Source organism: Artemia sp. Qi Xiang Cuo, chromosome 21 (genome assembly GCF_049724085.1).
Source record: "Artemia sp. Qi Xiang Cuo chromosome 21, ASM4972408v1, whole genome shotgun sequence".
Classification (NCBI taxonomy): Eukaryota; Metazoa; Arthropoda; class Branchiopoda; order Anostraca; family Artemiidae; genus Artemia; species Artemia sp. Qi Xiang Cuo.
The window spans coordinates 18,509,158-18,531,981 of record NC_142814.1 but is presented as its reverse complement, the minus strand read 5'-3'; the positions used below and the strand labels follow the sequence as shown (position 1 = coordinate 18,531,981).

Below are 22,824 nucleotides of genomic sequence, written 5' to 3'. Positions count from 1 at the left end.
ATCGATTGACATTGACCCCCATTAGACTCGATCGATAATCCTTGAATAAATTATGTCCCGTCAGCATTAAACTAAATTGTAGATGGCAGCACATGTGTTCGTACCGGGGCTTTAGGGTCACCTCTACTATATATATATATATATATATATATATATATATATATATATATATATATATATATATATATATATATATATATATATACCATGATAGCTCCTGATTGTGAATAAAAAAAAATTTGAACTTTAGGCTCAAAGGAAAGAGTTTTAGGCAAGGATGCTTTTTTATTTTATTTTATTTTATTTTTTTTTTTTTTTTTTTTTTCTCCAGGAGTGACCGTATCAAACGATCAATCGTAGAATATTAAAGATGATGCGAAAAATAAAGTCCTAGCACCCGTTAAAATGACAAAAGAGATAATACCACAGTAAAGAGCCCATTTCAGCCGTTTCGAACCGCAAAAGAATAATTTTGGGTTGAATATGTTGAAAATTCGGCTCAACAAAAAAACTGAAGCCAATCGGTTTAGAGCAGTGGTTCTCAACCAATTCCAGGCCATGCCCAACCTAGGCATTTCTAAAATCCTGACCCCCCCTTCCTAATATTTTATAGCGCTTTCTAATTTTAGTTTTATTCTAAGTTTCTAATGATCTTATCCATATTTTTAGCGATATAATTGTTGTAATTTTAATTCCTTATTTTATAGCGTTTCGTTCTGGAGAGGCAAACCAGTAAATAAGAAAATTTTTTGAACCCTGTTTTCTTTATAATTACTATTCATACCCGTAAGTGAGTTTTCGACATGACAACATGAAACGATTAAAGATCAGCTTTATTTCATCAATTGTACATATTGTATTAAAAACCAAATAACATAATACCTGGCAGCACCCCAGGGGAAGAGTCGAAGCTTATGGATCAAGAGTTTGGTGGTTCAATTCCGCGGAAACCCGCGCGCGCCGCGGAATTGACCCAGGAAGCAGTGAAGATTGAAGATCATTGAAGAACATTGAACATCTAATCAATATTATCATTGACTAGATCTTCAATTTTTTCGAGATTAAAAATCAACAAAATCCAATGATTAAAAATCAATTTGAAAATCCCTTGCTCCTTCTTTTGATGATTTTTTTTTTCTTTTTAGTCTTACAAATTTGTAGTCTATAATTATTATAGAATAATAATTCTATTTCTAATGGGATTTTTTTCTCAATAAATAGAAAAATACCAAATTTAGAAAAAAAAAATCGAATAGACGTAAAGAGGAGCATTAATACTTTAAACAGAACATTAAAACACGACAAAGAAATAGAAATTATGCTGCGTATGAAGGATTCTCCTCGCCTATTCTAACCCTCTTTGCGCTAAAGCAGTGGTTCCGAACCAAATTCAAAATTTTACGTGTATTCACCCGAGGGAAGCTTAAAAGGCCATTAACTTGGCATCAGTTTTGGGTTGTCCTCTATACATAATTTATACTAATGGAAAATATTGTCTAAAAAGAACACCTTTTATACAATGTATGACGTCAAAGCAATACTATCATGTATCTTTTTGCTTTTTAAATACATTTGAATGTGACGTCATTCGCATGCAAAAACGTTTTTTTTTCCAAAACTAAGGCTCTAAAGTATAGTCAGCAGAAGGGTGCACGTCCTGCCCATGACCCACCAAAATATCGCCATGCCCTACCGGTGGAGCCTGCGCCCCACGTTGGGAATGACGGATTTAGACCAATCGGACAACTATTTATATAGCTTCTGAATTTCAGAAGCCCATTAGAAGGATGGCTGGCAGATATTTCCGTTTTTGAGAGGGGAGGACAAAAGTTTCAAAGGGCCTTTTTTGCTTAAATTTTCACAATTTCACGAGAGGTCATTCTGATTAATAAGGAGGGTGGGGCTGTACCCTCTGAACTCCCTTCATGTCGATAATTATACTTGGAATAAGTAATAAAATAAAAGTTCAAAATAGGGATAAAATCCTTTTTAATAGACAGTGCATAGAAAATTCACAAAAAATACCAGATATTTCGGTCACTGTATATGTGACCGAAATATCTGGTACTTTTTGTGAATTTTCTATACACTATCTATTAAAAAGGATTTTATCCCTATTTTGAACTTTTATTTGATCGTCATGGAAAGGCAGCTACGGAATAAGTAATGCTCTGAAAAAAATTAAATACTCTCGTGTCCGCTTTCCTGGGACATATATAAAATCCTCTCGTAGTTTTGGGTACATTTTCGGGGGTTATGCAAGACATTTCTCCTGAAAAACCTTAATGACATCTTCTTTGCTTTTGTAGCTATCTGCTAAACAAAGAAGGTTAATAATACAATTCAAACAGACTCATATTCATCAAACGAATCATCAGGATGGTTCTTGTTTTGCCCTTACATACACACAGTGGCGTCAATTCATAAAAATTTAGGGGTGCGTAATTTTCAATATCCGGGAAGTGGAAGGGGGCGGGGGTACGGTGTTTTCTTCAATGCAAATGCACCAAAAAATGTATTTTTACAAATCTAAGGGGGCAGAGGCTCCCCCAATTGACACAACTATGTAAATATAGCCAATACATTTTTAAAGATATTAATTTAAAAAAACTTTTTCCACAAAATAAGTTTTACAAAAAAAAGTAAAGAACTCCACTAAACAAAAAATGAGCAAAAATAAAACCAAATAATCTACTATGCGTGAAACTACCTCAAACCAGTATTGATAAATAAATGAAACCCAAAACGCACAAAAATTACAACAAATAAACAAGTTAAACTCCAAATGAGCAGAAATTAACATGAGTAGGGCTCAAAACCCCTATGTCTTCCCAAGACCAGAACATAATTTTCACTTTACTGAAAAAATTATGAATGTTTTTACTTTTATAACTTTAATAAATCAAATAATATTAACATTTTGATAACTAATTATCAGTATATGTATATTAAACTGACAATGCACATTCATTTGTATTTTTTCAGTAAAGTGCAAATTTCGTTCTGGCCTTGGGAAGGAATCGGGGTTTTGCCCCCTACTTATGTTAATTTCTGCTTGTTTTGAGTTTGACGCGGTTATTTATTGTAATTTCTGTTCGTTTTGGGTTTCATTTATTAATCGATATTGATTTGTGGTAGTTTTACGCTTGGTAGATTATTTCATTTTATTTTTGCTCATTTTTGGTTTAATGGAGTTCTTTACTTTTCTTTGAAAAACTTATTTTGTGGAAAAAGTTTTTTTAATTAATTTCTGTTCGTTTTATATTAACATAGTCTTTTCAGGGAAAAAGAACATAACACTTTAAATCTTTTCGTTTTTTTTAAGACTTTATAGTTTGGCCTGCTATTTGTATGCTGGAGAAAAATTTTCAGCAATTTTAAACAACATACACCCTTTAAAAATCTGGACACAAATAGTACTGTTTAATTTAGTTTCATACCTACCTCTAGTTGACCTAAAATGGAAAACTTGATACCATTCGCAAAAAAACCTGTTTACTTTCTTTGATAGCTTGGATACACTTACGCTATTTTGATTTGGTTAAATTTTAAGAGCAGAAGTAGCCCTAATCTTACGGCAACATTTTGTTTTTAAACATAATGGGAAAATGGGAGGGTGGACGTGGGTGGGTGGGAGTGGAAGGGGGATTAGTTGCCCTCCAATCACTTTCGACTATTAAAAAGGGCATCAGCCCTTTCTATTTTCAATCGAATGAGCCCCTTTCGAAGTTCCCACGACAACTCCTTCGATACGAAGTGCCCTGGTCTAAACAACAACAAAAACAACAAATATCACTAATAACTTTCGACTATTAAAAAGGGTACTAGCCCTTTGCATTTCAAATCGAATGAGCCCTTTTTCAAGTTTCTACGACAAAGATTTCAATGAAAACCTTATATGCCTCCTGGGCATATGGTTATTGGATGTGTTTGAGAGGATGATGGGCGTGGGAGGGGGGCTAGTTGCCCTCCAATCACTTTCGACTATTAAAAAGGGTACTAGCCCTTTGAATTTCTAATCGAATGAGCTTTTTTTGAAGTTTCTACGACAACGCCTTCTTTTAAAACCTTATATGCCCCCAGGGCATAACTTAAAACCCTAGCCCTGAGGGCTGTGGAGGAGTGACCTCCTCAAAAACATAGTTCCTATCTGGAAATCAACTATGCTGAACAAAATGGCTATCTCAAAATTTTGATTGGATGTGTTTGGGGGAATAATGGACGTGGGGGGGGGGCTTGGTACCATCCAATCACTTTCGACTATTAAAAAGGGCACTAGCCCTTTGAATTTCCAATCGAATGAGTCTGTTTTGAAGTTTCTACGACAACGCCTTCTATAAAATACCTTATATTCCCTCAGGGCATAATTTAAAACCCTTGCCCTGAGGGTTGTGGGGGTGTGTCTACCTCAAAAACATATTTTCTATCTGGAAATCAACTACGCTTAACAAAATGGCTATCTCAAAATTTTGATTGGATGTATTTGGGGGAATGATGGGCGTGGGAGAGGGGGGCTAGTTGCCCTCCAACCACTTTCGACTATGAAAAAGGGCGCTAGCCCTTGGAATTTCCAATCGAATGAGCCTGTTTTGAAGTTTCTACGACAACGCCTTCTATAAAAACCTTATATGCCCCCAGGGCATAACTTAAAACCCTTGCCCTGAGGGTTGTGGGTGAGTGTCCTACTCAAAAACGTATTTTTTATCTGGAAATCAACTAGCCTATGCTGAACAAAATGGCTATCTCAAATTTTTGATTGGATGTGTTTTGGGGAATTATGGGCGTGGGGGGGGGGGCTAGTTGCCCTCAAATCTCTTTCGACTATTAAAAAGGGCACTAGCCCTTTGAATTTCCAATCGAATGAGCCTGTTTTGAAGTTTCTACGACAACTAGTTGCCCTCCAGTCACTTTCGACTATTAAAAATGGCATTAGCCCTTTGAATTTCTAGTCGAATGAGCCTGTTTTGAAGTTTCTACGACAACACCTTCTATAAAAACCTTATATGCCCCCAGGGCATAACTTAAAACCCTTGCCCTGAGGGTTGTGGGGGAGTTTCCTCCTCAAAAACATATTTTCTATGTGGAAATCAACTACGCTGAACAAAATGGTTATCTCAAAATTTTGATGGGACGTGTTTGGGGAAATGATGGGCATGGAGGGGGGCTAGTTGACCTCCAATCAATTTCGACTATTAAAAAGGGCACTAGCTACTCCAATTTCCAATCGAATGAGCCGTTTTCGAAGTTTCTACGACAACTTCTTCGATACGAAGTGCCCGGGTATGGAGAAGAAAGAAAAAGAAAAAAGAAAAATAAATAATACATTGTGCCCACATCCTTCTTTACTTAGGCAGCGCTATCGCGCTGCCTATGATTCTTCAAAACCCCTCCCTAACCACAGTAACAAAAGCCAGAAGGCTTTTTAAATTATTTGACCCTCGTTCATGACAGAACAACAGCCGGACAGCTGAATTTTGACGTGGAATACCTTTCATCCCTAAAGGCTCTGATGAAATCGTGGAGATGTGCACAATGGGCAGCCTGCCCAGGAGTGCATCAAACAAACAACAGGTCTAGTTTTATAGCTAGACAAATGTGGGTGTTTAGGTTTCGAATAATCTTCCTAAAAGCATTCGAATGGCCGAGCATGGTCCTCTATGGTCGAGCTAAAAATGTTTAGATAAAAGATACAGTATCTATAGTATCTTCATATTGAAAATCAGACTGGTTATTTACCCAACTGCTAGGAGCATTCTCAGAACAATCAAGTGCCAAAACTCCTGCGAAAATCCAGTCAACAGTGTGGCAGCACTAAACACAATCGTGGCAACGGCTAACAGATTCTTCCTAAAAAAAAAAAAAGACTTAATGAACAATAAGAATAAACAAAGAAAGACAGAACTTATTATTAGGCTACTCCACAAATTTTTATTTTAGCTTACATATTTTGAGAATAAGGCTAACACAAAACAAAGCTTAGAACACAAAATTAGATGTTCTAGTGAAATTTTCCATAAAACTGAGGGAATTACTTTTTCTAAACATCTTACCCACTCTGTCCATTAAATAAACCCGATTGAACCTGTACATTATTTTAATCATAATTATCCGTCGTTTTACATCAAATAGAAAAAAAATAAAAAGAGAACGGAAGAAACAAGTTCAAGAGTCAAGAAACAGCCTTTTCAGATTCCTTTTAAAAAATATGAACATTTCTGATACTTTTGCGCTATATTCCACTGATACTAATCAGAAAAAATGATACCACAGATACCATTTAGACAGAAATCATATTAGACATACCCTCAGGCTATAAAGCCTACAATTGCAAAATAACAATACAGGGAAAAGACCAAAACACTTACGAAGCAACTGACACGAACTACCAAAAAATATTACATGCAACCCTTCAAACGTAAAGTTAAGGGAAATAAAAAGGAGGTTTATAGCCCCCCCATACTGGAAAACCAGTGCAATCGCTTTTTTGAATTAGCAAGAGTTCAAAATCTTGAAGCCAAGATTCCATAAAATCCATGATATGAGGTGCCTTACTACTTCGGTAAGTTTGCTATTGTGTCACCCATGACACTTATGACTTGAATTATTTACATCCATGTTAAATGGATTCAAATCTTACGCTATAACAAACGTATTCAATCAATCAATCAATTAATTTATTCAAAAGAAATACTAAAATCAAATTACAGAACTTTAGACCCCCACAAAGGCTCTTTGGCCTGTGACAGTGGGAGACTGAACATATGATTAAATACTAGCACTAAAATCAAACAGAAGGACAAGAAAAAAGAAATTTGCCTTCTACTTTCTCGTTTTTGCTTTCCAGCAGTTTTCAAGACGTGCGACAGAGCAGGAAAGTGTTTCCAGGAGTCTTTTATAAATCTGTCTTGATAGCACCTAAGTAAAGCGTCATATGACAATAAAAAAAGCACTTTTTGGTCCCGTTTCAAGAGCGGGGAAGTTCAGGAAACATAGAAACTACGCCATGGAAATCGCCATGAAAATGGAAATCTAGACTGTGTAATTTGATGGCATAAATAAAAGTATTATATTATAACCAACCTCTCTAAAACCTTATTTAAGCTTCTCGAGTAATTCCCAGTCGGTACACTAGAAGTAATTAGTAGGACCAAATTCTAAGGACACGCTACCAAAGTTTATTCACATTAGGACCGCTCTTTACTAGGTTAACCTAGTAAAGAGCGAACCACGGCCCATACTGCCTAAAAACAAATTTAAAGGTGTTTTCGAAGAAATTGTCTAGCGGACGAAAATTCTCAATTGACGCTAATTCGGAAATAGTAATTATTATATGGATTCAGATGAACTTTTAGCAGGAAAAACTTTTCATTTGAAATACACTACTTTATATCTCATAGGTGATGTGCAAGCAGCAGCAACCGTGCACATACAAATTTTTTGATTTGCACTCTTTTCGAGCAAAAATCAATCTTTTTTGGGCTTGATTTGTACTCTTTCTGGACGTCATAAGTTGGCAACCCTGTTTCAGTGCCATGGCTGTGACGTAGTGATCTAAGATTCTGTCCCAATCAAGTGGAGAAATTAGCTTTCACTTAAAAGTATAAAATAGGCAACGGAGTTTTTTTTTTTTTTTACATAAGGTGCGATGCCGAACTGGTTGACGCTATATAGATAAATTCAACGGACTTTATTTAAATGGACGGACTTTATTTCAATAGAATATACTATTAGCATGATAACAGTAAGCAGAAAACATTATCTCAATGATAATCATAACAAATAAAAACAAGATCATTAATATTAAATGATTTGCCATGAAACAAAGTCTGATCTTTAATCAAACAAAGTATGACAGATATAAAACAAACAGAGCCATCACCATAAACTTAGTACACAAAGCAATGCATAATGAAAAACGGAAGATAGTATTCGAATAAAGTAAATATGATTAAAATTTATTATATCGGAGTTATTTATTAGCATTAAAATCAATGCTAAAATTATTATTAAAAATCAATATTCCAGCTGGCATTTTAGCATTAGGAGGAACCTAAATAAAATAAAAGATAAATGACTACTTCACTAGGTTTATGTTTTCAGTTTGGGCGATTTGTTCACTAATTCTTTTTCTTTGACCAGATTTAAGCTTTTCGAGTGATTAATTAATTAATATTAATTAATGTTATCTTTTTTTTGCATACTGGTCACATTAATATTCATCTTTTTGTATGTGTTATGTTAAACTAGTTGAGATTCAACCCAATATAGCCTGACTTTCAGATCCAAAGTGTCATAAAAGTATCATGATCAAAAATTCTATTGAATATCAGTATGTGCTTAAATATGAAATTAGCAGATTTTTTTAAAATAATTTGTAAACATATTTTTAAACATAACAATTTTTAAAATAATAATAAATAAATCCCTGGGTATGGGATATAATACCGGTTGGGATACGAAATGAAAATCATATGGCAACCTTCAAGGCCACATCCAAAAGATCTTCAAAATATTTTTCCATGCAAAAGAATATAATTTATGTATCTGTTTTATGTAAGTAGGATGGTTGTTGTATATGCGTGGATTTAGTATTATTACGATGTAGAATAATATAAAATACTATTTTTTAGAATATCTAGAATAGAAGACTCCCACCTGTTGCCAACAAGCCCTTAGGGGTATTCTCAGCAGGTGCAACAAATATGTTCTTATTTTTTTGTCAATAAAATTATCTTATCCTTATTTGGCTCGTTTGTAAGATAAATAGTGTGCAATTTGGTTGTTTTTTGTTTGGTTTTGTTTGTTCTGATTATTGTAATTTTATCGTCCTTGGCTACTGCTTTCTAATTTGGTTGTTTTTTGTTTGGTTTTGTTTGTTCTGATTATTGTAATTTTATTGTCCTTGGCTACTGCTTTCTAATTAGGTTGTTTTTTGTTTGGTTTTGTTTGTTCTGATTATTGTAATTTTATTGTCCTTGGCTAGTGCTTTGTAATTAGGTTGTTTTTTGTTTGGTTTTGTTTGTTCTGATTATTGTAATTTTATTGTCATTGTCTACTGCTTTGTAATTAGGTTGTTTTTTGTTTGGTTTTGTTTTTTCTGATTATTGTAATTTTATTGTCCTTGGCTACTGCTTTGTAATTTGGTTGTTTTTTGTTTGGTTTCGTTTGTTCTGATTATTGTAATTTTATTGTCCTTGGCTACTGCTTTGTAATTAGGTTGTTTTTTGTTTGGTTTTGTTTGTTCTGATTATTGTAATTTTATTGTCCTTGGCTACTGCTTTGTAATTTGGTTGTTTTTTGTTTGGTTTTGTTTGTTCTGATTATTGTAATTTTATTGTCCTTGGCTACTGCTTTGTAATTAGGTTGTTTTTTGTTTGGTTTTGTTTGTTCTGATTATTGTAATTTTATTGTCCTTGGCTACTGCTTTGTAATTAGGTTGTTTTTTGTTTGTTCTGATTATTGTAATTTTATTGTCCTTGGCTACTGCTTTGTAATTAGGTTGTTTTTTGTTTGGTTTTGTTTGTTCTGATTATTGTAATTTTATTGTCTTTGGCTACTGCTTTGTAATTAGGTTGTTTTTTGTTTGGTTTTGTTTGTTCTGATTATTGTAATTTTATTGTCCTTGGCTACTGCTTTCTAATTTGGTTGTTTTTTGTTTGTTTTTGTTTGTTCTGATTATTGTAATTTTATTATCCTTGGCTCCTGCTTTGTAATTTGGTTGTTTTTTGTTTGGTTTCGATTGTTCTGATTATTGTAATTTTATTGTCCTTGGCTTCTGCTTTGTAATTAGGTTGTTTTTTTTTTGGTTTTGTTTGTTCTGATTATTGTAATTTTATTTTCTTTGGCTACTGCTTTCTAATTGGGTTGTTTTTTGTTTGGTTTTGTTTGTTCTGATTATTGTAATTTTATTGTCCTTGGCTACTGCTTTCTAATTTGGTTGTTTTTTGTTTGGTTTTGTTTGTTCTGATTATTGTAATTTTATTGTCCTTGGCTCCTGCTTTGTAATTAGGTTGTTTTTTGTTTGGTTTTGTTTGTTCTGATTATTGTAATTTTATTTTCCTTGGCTACTGCTTTCTAATTTGGTTGTTTTTTGTTTGGTTTTGTTTGTTCTGATTATTGTAATTTTATTGTCCTTGGCTACTGCTTTGTAATTAGGTTGTTTTTGTTTGGTTTCGTTTGTTCTGATTATTGTAATTTTATTGTCCTTGGCTACTGCTTTGTAATTAGGTTGTTTTTTGTTTGGTTTTGTTTGTTCTGATTATTGTAATTTTATTGTCCTTGGCTAGTGCTTTGTAATTTGGTTGTTTTTTGTTTGGTTTTGTTTGTTCTGATTATTGTAATTTTATTGTCCTTGGCTACTGCTTTGTAATTAGGTTGTTTTTTGTTTGGTTTTGTTTGTTCTGATTATTGTAATTTTATTGTCCTTGGCTACTGCTTTGTAATTTGGTTGTTTCTTTTACCGTCTTGTTCTGTGTTGTTTTAGTGGGTTTGGCAATCAATGATATTTATTTTTCTTTCTTCATTTTCAACTGCACAATCAGCCTTTGCTATTGTATTTTGTTTTTGTTAGTAAAACGAAATACTTTTACCTATTGTAGCGATCAGCAGCGAATCCAATTAAAACACCAGCAATTGTGAATGCGAAGATGAAACTCGGTCCTGCTAAGATTTGATATTCTAATCCTTGGCCGTTGAAAGTCCATGTACATACTGAGGCGTTTGAGCTTCCAGTAACCTGGCCGAAACATCTGAAATAACGATTCAATAAATTGAAAGGATCTCGTTTGTCTTGAAATAGATTTAGCACAAACTAACCTAAGAGCATGTCGAACGACAAAAATAATTAAAAGAAAATGGCACACACTCTCTTGTGAAGATCGGGAAAAAAAGTTTGCCCCCTTCCCCCAGGCACGAAATTCTTATGGCCCATTACCCCCACCTCCCTCAAAAAAAATCCTGAAAGTTTCAGCTTGAAACTTCAACTTCAGTTCAGAAAGTTTCAACTTTAGTCGCGAGATAGAACAGGGCTATTTAGCATATTACGAAATAAAATTCGTTACCTTTTAATGACCCCAAGTTACATCACGTGCTTTTTTTCATGTGAAGGACTGACTCGGTGTTACAACCAGTTTCGAATTATATAATGTAAACTTTCATCCAGGGGCAGACCCAAGATTTAACAAGGGGAGAAGATGTCTAAGTTAAGACGGTGCCGGTCACCCCCCCCCCCAATACGCCTCTGATTTTATCTTTGAATTAAAATCGTCAAAAAAAATTACTGTTTTGACCTAATCTAACATATTTAATCACGCTAGTAAAAGTCAAAACAATTAAAGTAAAAGGAACCGAATTCAGAGACAGGTACACACAAAGGGGTGGGAGTGTCTTTAGGCTCGTGACCTCCTCAAAATCCTAAAATGGTGTTTCGTACAATCTCTTGACAAATGATTTGTCTATTTTTGGCAATTGAGGCAAAGCTGTACGCAATTTCCCTGAATGGTCAATCATCTCCCTCCCCCCCCCCCCCAACAAAATCCTGCACACATGCCCAGTCACGGAGTATAGAAGTTTTCCAAGCAAAAAATTAATAGGCACCATCTGCCTGTGGCTTGGAAATCCTAAAACTGTCTTAACTTTTTTAATTTTACTCGGAACAACTGCACCAATTGTTGTGCAAGTGTTAAAGGTTTTTTTGCTTTTTTTATTATTTTTTTTTTCAACCTAACAGCAGTATACTGTTTCCGAGGCTAATAGTGTTCAATTCTTATAAAAGACACGTGAGCAGATGCGGTTTTAGGGGAGGGCCAGAGGGGGAAACTAGTTCCAGGCGCAAAAATTATAGGGGGGCAATTTTTGATATAAATAATCCCACGGTTTTAATCATTTCAAAATATTTGAAATTTTATTACAATAAAGTAGACGGCACAGTTAATAAATTAAAATAAATAATAAATACAAGCTGCTTAACAATTAATTAAATAATAATAATGAAAATAATTAATAATAATTAAATAATAAATAAAAATATAATAACAAAAATAAATTATTAATTAACTAATAAATTGAAAATTAATTTTGTTAATAAATAAAATTTTTTTAAAATTTGACTTAATTTTGCCGGAGACAGTGGGGAAGGGGCGCTAATCAAGATTTTGCCTCGGGCGCAAGAGAAGCCAGAACCACCACTCAAGTTAGAACACCAAATTATCTTCAGCTTTCTATTTAACTTGATAAAACTTGAAATCTTTGCAACTTAAGAAATAGTGCAAAGTCTTAAAAATTTCAAAACGTCAATTTACGAAAAAAACGAAAAATAAAATACTAAACGTAACATCTAGCAATGAGTAACTGAGTAAAAGCTTTATTCGTGATGCTTGTCTATTTGGAATGGTCTCTTGGGGGGAGGGGGGCTAGATAAAGAAGTAGGTAAATGAATAATGATAGACAGAGCAATCTGATTTGTTTACAACGGAAAATATGCATAAAAAAAAATGCCCCACGAGACTTACGTACAAACGAAGTTTTTAAGCCTCTATTACGAAAAGTAAAAAATATTCCTTTCTATTATGTTTGTTTTAACGAGTAGTAAATCTATTTAAAATTTTGATAGCTAATTATTTTTCAAAACAAAACTTACACTATTAATTAAGTGACAGAGAAAAAAAAGGAGAAAAGAGATAAAGAAAGGAATTAGTTAGTTGGTTAAACAATGACCTTCAATGAAAGAACTGCTGAATTATTAAACCAATTTATAGTAAATTCGACTTGAACACAAAAGAAATTATATAATGGCAGTTTTGCGAGTTCAGCAAGTTGACATTTTTGAAATTATTTAATATTATCAAGTTAAATAAACATTAAACGATAAAACAACTAAAGAGGACGTTTTAAAACAATTTAACCTCAGACTACTAGGCTATTAATTATTAATTTGACAGAGTTGCAATTATAAACTCGAGAAGAAGAGCAGTATTTGGACCCGAACGGTCACGTACCGATATTCTCCTTTGAAGTGGGTTAACCAAAGCAGTAGAGCAGAGACATTTTTTTTAGCATAACTGAGAAAAAACTACAGATGCCTAAACAGACACTGATCGACGCGACGATTGCTCACCCACCCCATCGACGTGATTCCTCCTTTTGACACAACCTGATCTACATTGAGTTGCATCGTTTGAAGTTGCATCTACATTGAGTTGCATCGTTTGAAGTTGCATCTACATTGAGTTGCATCGTTTGAAGTTGCATCTACATTGAGTTGCATCGTTTGAAGTTGCATCTACATTGAGTTGCATCGTTTGAAGTTGCATGGACATTGAGTTGCATCGTTTGAAGTTGCATCTACATTGAGTTGCATCGTTTGAAGTTGCATCTACATTGAGTTGCATCGTTTGAAGTTGCATGTACATTGAGTTGCATCGTTTGAAGTTGCATCTACATTGAGTTGCATCGTTTTAAGTTGCATCTACATTGAGTTGCATCGTTTGAAGTTGCATCTACATTGAGTTGCATCGTCTGAAGTTGCATGTACATTGAGTTGCATCGTTTGACGTTGCATCTACATTGAGTTGCATCGTTTAAAGTTGCATCGTTCGAAGCTGCATCTACATTGAGTTGCATCGTCTGAAGTTGCATCTACATTGAGTTGCATAGTTTTAGGTCTTTTTCTTTTACATTTCAATCTTTTTCACCTTTTATATACATTCATACATGGAAATAACGGGTTTTGAGGCCTCTCTCCGGAAAGAGGCATATTCCTCCTCTGTTAGCATGTCACTGTTCCTTGCAATGTAATAATTAAGTGATATAATAATGATGTACTATAGAATTTTATTATAGATGAAACATTCACTTATTACCCATTTTAAAATAAACACATGGTACCAAACAAATTCTTTGTTCAAGAGCTGAGGGAATCAAACAAACTCAAGCTTGTGTAGTGCCATGCACTCGCAGTAATTTTTCAAAGTTTTTTCAAGTAATTTTTTCTTTATTGATCCAAGAGTTGTGGCTTCTGTATTAATGTTTTTTCAACCTAATTGCATGACATTCTTAATTTTTTTCCTGTTAATTATAAGATATGTTTTACCAAAATTAGTTTTAGTTTTGTTAACGAGAAAAACTGAGCCCCACAACAATTTCAAAATTCAAATAATTCTTTTATTGTCTTTTGTTATCAGTAAAGTGCTACTTTTATATTATCCTAAAAACATTAGGAAATGTCATCAGTCGGTTTTTTTTCACTGATTTTATACATACATACTGCACATAGGATATAAAAACAAATGTTGTAGCAAGTTTCAACATTACATTTTCTACGTGATCCTACAATACCAAATTTAAGACTTTTTCAATAAACGAGAAAACAACAGAACTATAGAATAGGAGTGGTTTTCTTAATGAAAAAATAAATATACCATCTTCAAATACTGCTTTGAGAAACCGTCTCCATACGGTCTTGTAAAAGTAAAAAAAAAACTCCGATTTTTAGAAAAAGACAGAACAAACCTTAAAGAGCCGCAAGAAAACCGAACTATACACAACTATACAGATTCGAGAGGAAAATTGACGAAGAATAGCGAGGATGCCAAGGCAATATCCACGAGGGGAGGGGGGGGGGTTGGAGCCCCCTTCTCCTCAAATTTTTATTTGACTTGTAAGAACGTAACAAAAATGCATGAACATAAATTTTTTATGCGTTTTTTAAGTTTTTTTACCCCCCCCCCCCCCACCTTACAAAAATTCTGGATACGCCCTTCAGGGGTAAATTTTTATTTTATTATGCGAGGTTACTTTTTATTAATTATCTATAGATTTGTTAAATAATCTAATTTCTCAGCTCAAACTGGCCGCAAAAGTTTTGGCTACCTCTTATAGAGCTCAAGTGACTCCATAAAATTTTACATTCTTGAGCCTTGGTTTCAATGGCACTTTTTGTCGATTTTGTCCGAAAAATCATTTTCTTCTATCCGCCGCTCACCTCCAGTCTCCAAACATCCGAACATACCACCTCAGAACTTGAAACCAAAGTCTCCCTTTGATACCGAAAACGTCAAGAGTCATAACCTATGTTGCCAAAGCTTGGAGATAAATTGCACCGGTTTTTTAGATAAACATTATGAAACAAGATGATTTGGTACCACCTGAAAAGTAGGTCAAAAATTTTATTTTCCTTGTCGGCCAACCGTCTAGGGCCAAATGAAAAGCTGGTCGTCCTCGAATGGGGTGGGAAAATGTAAAGTGGGAGGCTTTAAATATATTGGGATGGAGAAGGAGCCTGCTTAGCTGTGTTGGCCTCAAGTGGCTAGGTGCTACAGTGATTTGTTAGTAGTAGTAGTTGAGAGGCCACATCTGCCTTTCCGAAAAATATGAATTAATACTAATATTCCTTTTTTAAGGCTATTCTGTATAAGATCCACCAGGCCATGGGTATAAACGCCTAAAACTATGGAAGTCTACATTTTACAAATTTTCCCTGGACTTCCCAAAAGAAGAAGATCTTTTCTTTAAAATTTCACGTCGTTTGTTCCTCTGAAGATAAGCATCAAAATCGCTAGCATTAAAAAAATACAATTTGAACAAGATTCAAAGAGTCTTAATATCAAAAAAACGTAAATAAATGCGCAAGATAATCAATTTACGTTTTTGAGAAAAAAGCCCCATTGTACAAGTCACAAAACTAAACGTTTTGTGTTTTATTTCGTGTAAAACTAAATGTTTTAAAGCAAGTTTTTAAAGCTTGCTTTAGGGATTATTTTTTTTGAAAATTTTGTTACTGGTTACATTATGCTGTAACAAATAAGAGCAATGTCATTTACTACTAACGGTAAATTTGGCAACGAATAACGACACTATTTACTATTTAAGGGTAATTACTCTGTTTCCGTTGAAACTTGATCACATCGAGTTTGATTATCTGTGGGGTAGGGTAAGGCTTGTAAACAACTTTGGTCACCATATTCTAGTTCTTGTGCAATGGGTCTGCTTACAATCCCAATAAGAAAGTGACTCAATTCTCCAAAAATATATGAACATGTGAGAAGGCTTACTAGATACCACCATTTGGCTTCCACCATCACTATCCTAAAATAGAAAAAAAATAAGAATTTTATAATGCAATCTGAACAAACACGGGAGTTTCAAAAGTACAATTCAAAATACCTTGGTTTTAAGAAAACAAAACCTCGAATACAAAAAAGGCTTAAGCAAAAAAAATTGTTCTTTTTGCAAAGATTTTAAAAAGACTTAAAAACAACAGTTTTTCCTTGCTGCTACAATCTGCTCTGTTGATTTTTTCTCATAAATAATAAATAGTTTTAAACTCAGATTTAAAAAGAGTACTTAATCCACTTCCACGTCGGGAGGTTGGCTAGAGCTCTATTTCAGAGGGGAACTTCAGAGTTCCATATTCATATTGAGTTTTTTACTTCCTGGGGGGAGGGGGCCAAGACCCGTCCTCTGGCTGAATCTTCGTTTGTAGTGCGAGAGGGGAAGGGGGTTTACTAAATCCCGTCTTTACTTAACCAATATCTCATTTTCAAGTAAAACATAAAAAAATGGATAAAAACATTAAAAATAAAATATAAAAATAAATATAAGACATAAAAAAGACTTAAAACATAAAAAAAATAATTAGAAGTAGGATAATCGTTCTCCCCTTAAAAGATGTTTTTGATTAAGTCCAATTTACAGGCCAGGTTAGCTAGACATCAATCTGTAGCAATAAGGGGCTTTTTCACAACAATCCATGCCTGAACGGCAAACCAAGTATCAATCGCTGATATCATAAAAAAAGCGAAGCCGGCAGATAAAACCACGGACATCGACTGAAAGTTATTTGAAATCAGCCACGCTTCCGTTGTCATAATCATTTTCCCTCAATAAACTAACGTTACTAGTTGGTTCTCAGTCATCATTTTGCAAGGTTTTTAGAATATCATTAATTTCCTGACTGCAGGTTACACAATAAAGAAGACAGTCATAATTAGGCCTATAAGTTTTTTTTTAAGTTAGTGCAATAATCTAAATTTACCGCAGAAAATACTAGCTAGGAACACTTTCCACTACGGTAGCTGATTGGATTCACTTTCCAAGTCAAACCAATTGTTATCTTCTCGCGAAAATCCTTCTGGTAGCTTTCTTTATCTCTTCTCTCCCCTTTGTAGAAGAGCAGTGTCAAGACGTCCACTACCGTTTCCCCCTTCCGAAAAAACCCCACCCACCAGCTCTAGATCGACTATGGGAGGCAATATTCATCCCTCAGAAGGGAGGGGAGAATAACTCGTCAGCCATCAGCAGGAAAGGGGACTTGATTTTCAGAACCTGTACAAGTAATTTCATCTTGGATTGCTCTTGCACCACGGTTGGTGCTTCATATGTCCGGGGCGATTGACCTCCTGGGCATGATTTTGGTAGCCGATACTGGCTTCTGTCCGTTCACTCTCAACATCTTGGGCATAGGGGAGAGTAGCTCTAACTGACTATACCTTAACAAGATCCTGTACTGAATTTCCAATAGGACACTTTTTGAAACTAAAAATAAATTACTTTATAAAATAGCACCTTGGATCTTGATTACGTAAGTAATGTTTTCAAAAGATACAAGATATGACTATTGTAATCACAGTGTTATAACGTTTACAAAGCCTTGAGGTTCGCTCGGTTATTTCCGCACGTGTTACCAAAATAAAAACATGATTTAATTACATAACAAATGCTTTACGCCATTTCATTGGCATTGCCCAAATGGATTAGGCGGGGCTATTGCCCGAGTTATACTGACGGTTTATGACATTTTTTTTTCCATGGGCTTTATATAACACGGATGTACACATTCTGCAAAAAAAAAAAAAAAAAAAAAAAAACATCCGACGCAGGGATACGCACAGGGGCTGGAGGCACTATGAAATCAAAATTGTATTTGAAGTTAGTGCAAAACTAAGAAGTATTTTGAGTAAACCAGCACACATGACTGAAAAGGGGCGCCACCATAATGGTTGCTCCTAACGACCCCCGCCCCCTACATTTCCATATAAATGTGTTAAAAATGGCTAAAAGTAAAAAAAAAAATGGATGTTTAGACTCCAGGGTGAGGTTTAAGCTCAATGCCCTAGATCCCACCTCTATATAGGTCTTCGCACTGTGAGCTCACAGTGCGTTTTACAGTGCGTTATTGTAAACAATGTTCACAGAGCGTTATTTAATTTAATAATATACTATTAAATTTAGAAAATGTCTTTATTTTGACATCCTTGGTGCGTTAATATTGTTTTAATTAAGACTCCTCGCCAATAAAACAAAGGATCAAATGCATTTCCGATATGATTGAGATTATTAACGTAAAATTTTCTCCAAATATGTCGACTATAATTGCATTCTCTTTGTTCCCTGAAAATAGGCCAACCGTAATAAACTTGACAACATTACAAACGCAAGGGGAAAAGTAAAGCTTATAAGACAATCAACGGGTCACCAATTTTCAGAAATCGCGTAAGTACACCATGTGGCATGTGTCAAGCGTGGCATGTGGCAAGTTTATTACGCACCATGTGGCAAAAATGTGCTAAACTTAACGAAAGGGTGCCAAGCGCGGCAAAACTTTTCCAAGCGTTACGGGGACTGTGCCAAGCGTGGTGAAACCATGCCACACGTCGTGGAACTTCGCGACACACGTGGAGCTCCTTGATGTACTCCACAGAATGGAAAGTGGGCGACCAGTCGAAGATAATTTTGTATCTATTTTGTCACGTTGCAATTAATGGATTACTATATAAAAAAGCTCGAAGTGTGATTTTCAAATATAACTCTTGAAATACGCCTACTTGTCAGCCCCACAGAATATATTTGTTGTAGCTGTTGATAATCTATCAATTCAATTGGTCAAGAAAATTGGACAAAAAAGTACCTCTGTCTTTTTTGTTTTTTTGTCTCTTTACTTTAAAATCACCTGAAAAATTATATTATGCACTTTGAGAAAAATGCTCAACGGAAAAAATACCAAGTAGAATAATTGAAGCGGCCCTTTAGCAACGTTAGTTATTATTTTAAATCATTATATGAGACTAAAAAAAAGTAACTTCAGCAAAGGACAAGGCAATTACGTCAATGAGGAGGGGGGCTGTGATCTCCTAGATTTTAAAATACTTTTTGGAGTATTTCCACTGAAAAATATTCTTTTTTGTATTTCTATTTTAAAAAACGACAAATTTCGCCCCCTAGGTCTGAACAAATACATCCCCCCCCCCTAAAGTTTCTTGAATTGACACCACTAGGAAAAGGTGATCAGGACGAGATTATTCCAGCTAAATACACTACTTACTGCGAGGAAACTAAGAAATCCAAACCAAGACGAAAAAGTCAAAGAAACTTTGAAAACAATATATTTATTGGCGCTTATTTTCAGGAAGAACCTTTATAAATAATTACATTTAAAGTATACCATTAAGTTCCTTTTCTTGCTAAGCTTTACGACAATTGTTAATTAATGCCATAATAAAACGGCTACCCAAGAAGTAATTAAGAAACCTCAAAGGTTATTTGAAATTTTATGTTGTTCTCAGTTTTAATGACCAAGAATTAAATTAAAAAATAAAATACATATATAAATAAAAAATAATAAAATCATAGATTTTTACAATTAAGGTGATTTAGCCTTAATTTACTCGACCTTTAACAAAACCGTAGAAGAGATTTGGACTTGGCCCAAAGATCAACGCGGGAGGGGGGTCCTCGGGGCAATACTAGCCCCCAAAATTTTAATTTCTGACAATTTTTTATTCAGATTAAGAAAAAAAACTATTTTCGATTATTGCACCCCCCAAGAAAGAAAAATTATTTTACCCCCCCCCCCAAAAAAAAAAAAATCACGCGTATGTGTCTGACTTGATCAGTTTGTGTCTTAATTTATTCTCTTTTCGAATAGTCATAACAAAATATAAAAAAAAAACAGAAAAGAATAAAATTAAACAGCAGAACATAATTAGCATAATTAGCATAAACAAGCATAATTAGCAGTGGCGTCAAATCACAAAATTTAAGGCTGTGACGGGGAATGTATTTTTCCATGTTTAGGAAGGTAAATCAGTCGTCTTTATAATGATAATAACAAAAAAAAATTCAATGAAAATACCTCAAAAAGGTATTTTTCATAATCTAGGCGCAAAACAACTCCGGAGGGAACAGCAACCCAAGCTCCCCAATTGACGCCACTGATCATGAGTAGGCTATACTTATTTTAAAAGAGTAATAATACATTACAACAAAATTTATTGAAAATTGGGTTGATTATCCATTGACAAAAACCAAAGGGTAACTCTGGCGATGCGTTTTTTCGTCATCTAAGCTGCAATTGTCTGCTTAATCCAATGTATCGAAACCAATGCTTTCATACTGAGATGATAGGAGAAAAATAGGCTTGAGATAGGTAAAACAGCCCCCCCCCCCACAGGAAGGAAGATACGAATGTCTTGGGCATAAGACCCACTCCTTAGAGCTATAGACATCTGTTGGAAAATACCATGTGATCTTTCTCTAAAAACTTGCGTGTGTTCACCAGTGCCTCCGCTATCCGCAAATTTTCCGAGATTTCCTAAATTTCTTTTACAAAAAATGGGTTCTCCGGAATCTCCTGAACTAACGTTAGTGATATCGAAGAAACCAATTTTAATTTTGGAAATTCAGGGGGAGTGGAAGCACTGTAAATTTTAAGATGTCGTCCCTAAATCCTCTAGGACAGAACCTTTCATCATAAACGAACAGAGATTTTCCAAGTAAAAATTTTTGTTTCTCAAACACTTTTCGTTCTTGTCATTGGCTTAGAACTTCACACTAAGAGCCAATGAGGTTTTGGGTCTTCTTACTGACTAAAATTTGACAAATATACTCAATTGTAGCAAGTTCAGAGCTTAAGACGACCAATCAGGTTATTAAAAGGCAGGGTTGTTTGTCTCCCCAGAAATTAGGAATAGTGCAATTGGCTTGCAAAACCACGTCACAAAAATAGAACAATGGAATTAAAGCACACTTTTCAAGACAAACGTTTAGGACCGTAATTCCCCTTTTCCTCTCTCCTTTCATTCCCTATGAGAAGATGAATGGTTCCGCTATTTTTAATGAATAAAAACTATTCAATTATTATAATAATAACAATTAATATCCTTGTCTCCGCTAAACCGCTAAACGATGTTATATTTTCAGCATTACTGAAGTTCAAGGAAAACCACGACCTAATTAGTCTAACTAAGCTAATATTTGATTAAAGCCGGGAGCTCAAAAAACGATAGTGTCATAAGCAGCGCAATAGCAAAATGGACTCATTGGACTGGTAATCAGAAGTTCTAGTACCCTTTTCAAGATTTAGAGTGATCAGAGGGTGGACACCCCCCCCCCGCCAACACCGCATATTTTCCCGAAATGCATCTAACAGAAATTTTGAAATGGCCATTTGTTGTCTTGAAAACTTCGAAAACAGCTCATTCGATTGGAAATTGAAAGACCCAGTGCCCTTTTTTAATAGTCGAAAGTGGTTGGAGGGCATCTAGCCCCCCTTCCACACCCACCATTTCCCCAAACACATCCAATAAAAATTTTGAGATAGCCAATTTGTTCAACGTAATAGGAGGGTCTTGAAATTATATCTTTGAGGATGACAACCCCCCCCCAAGCCCTCAGGGCAAGGGTTGCAATTTACGCCCTGGGGGTATATAAGGTAGGCTATATATACGAAGGGTGATCGTATAACCTTTGGAGGGGGCACACTGGATTGGTAATCATAAGTTCTAGTGCTCTTTTTGCAGGTTCGGAGTGATCGGAGGGTGGATACCCCCCCCCCCACACACCTCGTATTTTCCCGAAATTCAACTGATTTTAATTTTGAGATGGTCATTTTGAGATGGAAACTTCGAGAACAGCTCATTCGATTGGAAATTGAAAGAGCCAATGCACTTTTTGATAGACGAAAGTGATTGGAGGGCAACTAACCCCCCTCCCACGCCCACCATTTTCCCAAACACATTCAATAAAAGTGTTGAGATATCCATTTTGTTCAACATGATTGAACGGTCCGGAAATTATTTCTTTGAGGATTGCAACCCCCCCCCCCTCACAGCCCGCAGGGTAAGAGTTGTAAGTTATGCCCTGGGGGCACATAAGGTATATATAGAAAGGGTGATAGTATAAACTTCGGAAGGGGCTCATTGAATTCGTAATCAGAAGTTCTAGTGCCGTTTTAAGATTTAGAGTGATCGGAGGGTGTATACCCCCACACCTCGTATTTTCCCAAAATGCATCTGATAGAAATTTTGAGATGGCCATTTGTTTTCGTAGAAACTTCGAAAACATCATTCGATTGGAGATTGAAAGGGCCAGTGCCCTTTTTAATAGTCAAAAGTGACTGGAGGACAACTACCCTCTCCATTGCTCGTCATTTCCCCAAACATATCCAATAATAATTTTGAGATAGCCATTTTGTTCAACGTAATTGAGAGGACCGGAAATTATGTCTTTAAGGATGACAAACCTCCCTCCACAGCCCTCAGGGCAAGGTAAGTTATGCCCTGGGGCTCGTTGGATTGGTAATCAGAAGTTCTAGTGCCTTTTTAAGATTAAGAGTGATCAGTGGACGGATACACCCCCCCCCCCAGACCAGAACACAAGTTGCGCTTTACTGAAAACAAAATACGTTTGAAACGTTTTCACCTTTCTTACTTTCATAAATGAAAAATTATCAAAACCTTAACCAAGAAAAATGTCAATATATACCAATTTAACTGACAATCCACGGTCTTTTTTTGTTTCAGTAAAGCGCAAATTGTGTTCTGGTCTTGA

The 22,824-nt window shown here is 35.0% G+C and overlaps 1 protein-coding gene across 2 annotated transcripts in view; it reads right to left on the bottom strand.

The window, feature by feature from the left end:
• LOC148939302 (uncharacterized) overlaps positions 1-22,824 on the bottom strand; it is a 161,886-nt gene that overhangs the window by 116,288 nt on the left and 22,774 nt on the right. For both annotated transcript variants that reach the window (XM_089106563.1, XM_089106564.1), the window contains exons 2-4: positions 15,877-16,083; positions 10,590-10,748; positions 5,737-5,847 (exon numbers count right to left, since the gene is read on the bottom strand). In XM_089106563.1, coding sequence (XP_088962689.1) covers positions 5,737-5,847; positions 10,590-10,748; positions 15,877-16,083 — 477 coding nt within the window. The remainder of the gene's footprint in view (positions 1-5,736; positions 5,848-10,589; positions 10,749-15,876; positions 16,084-22,824) is intronic.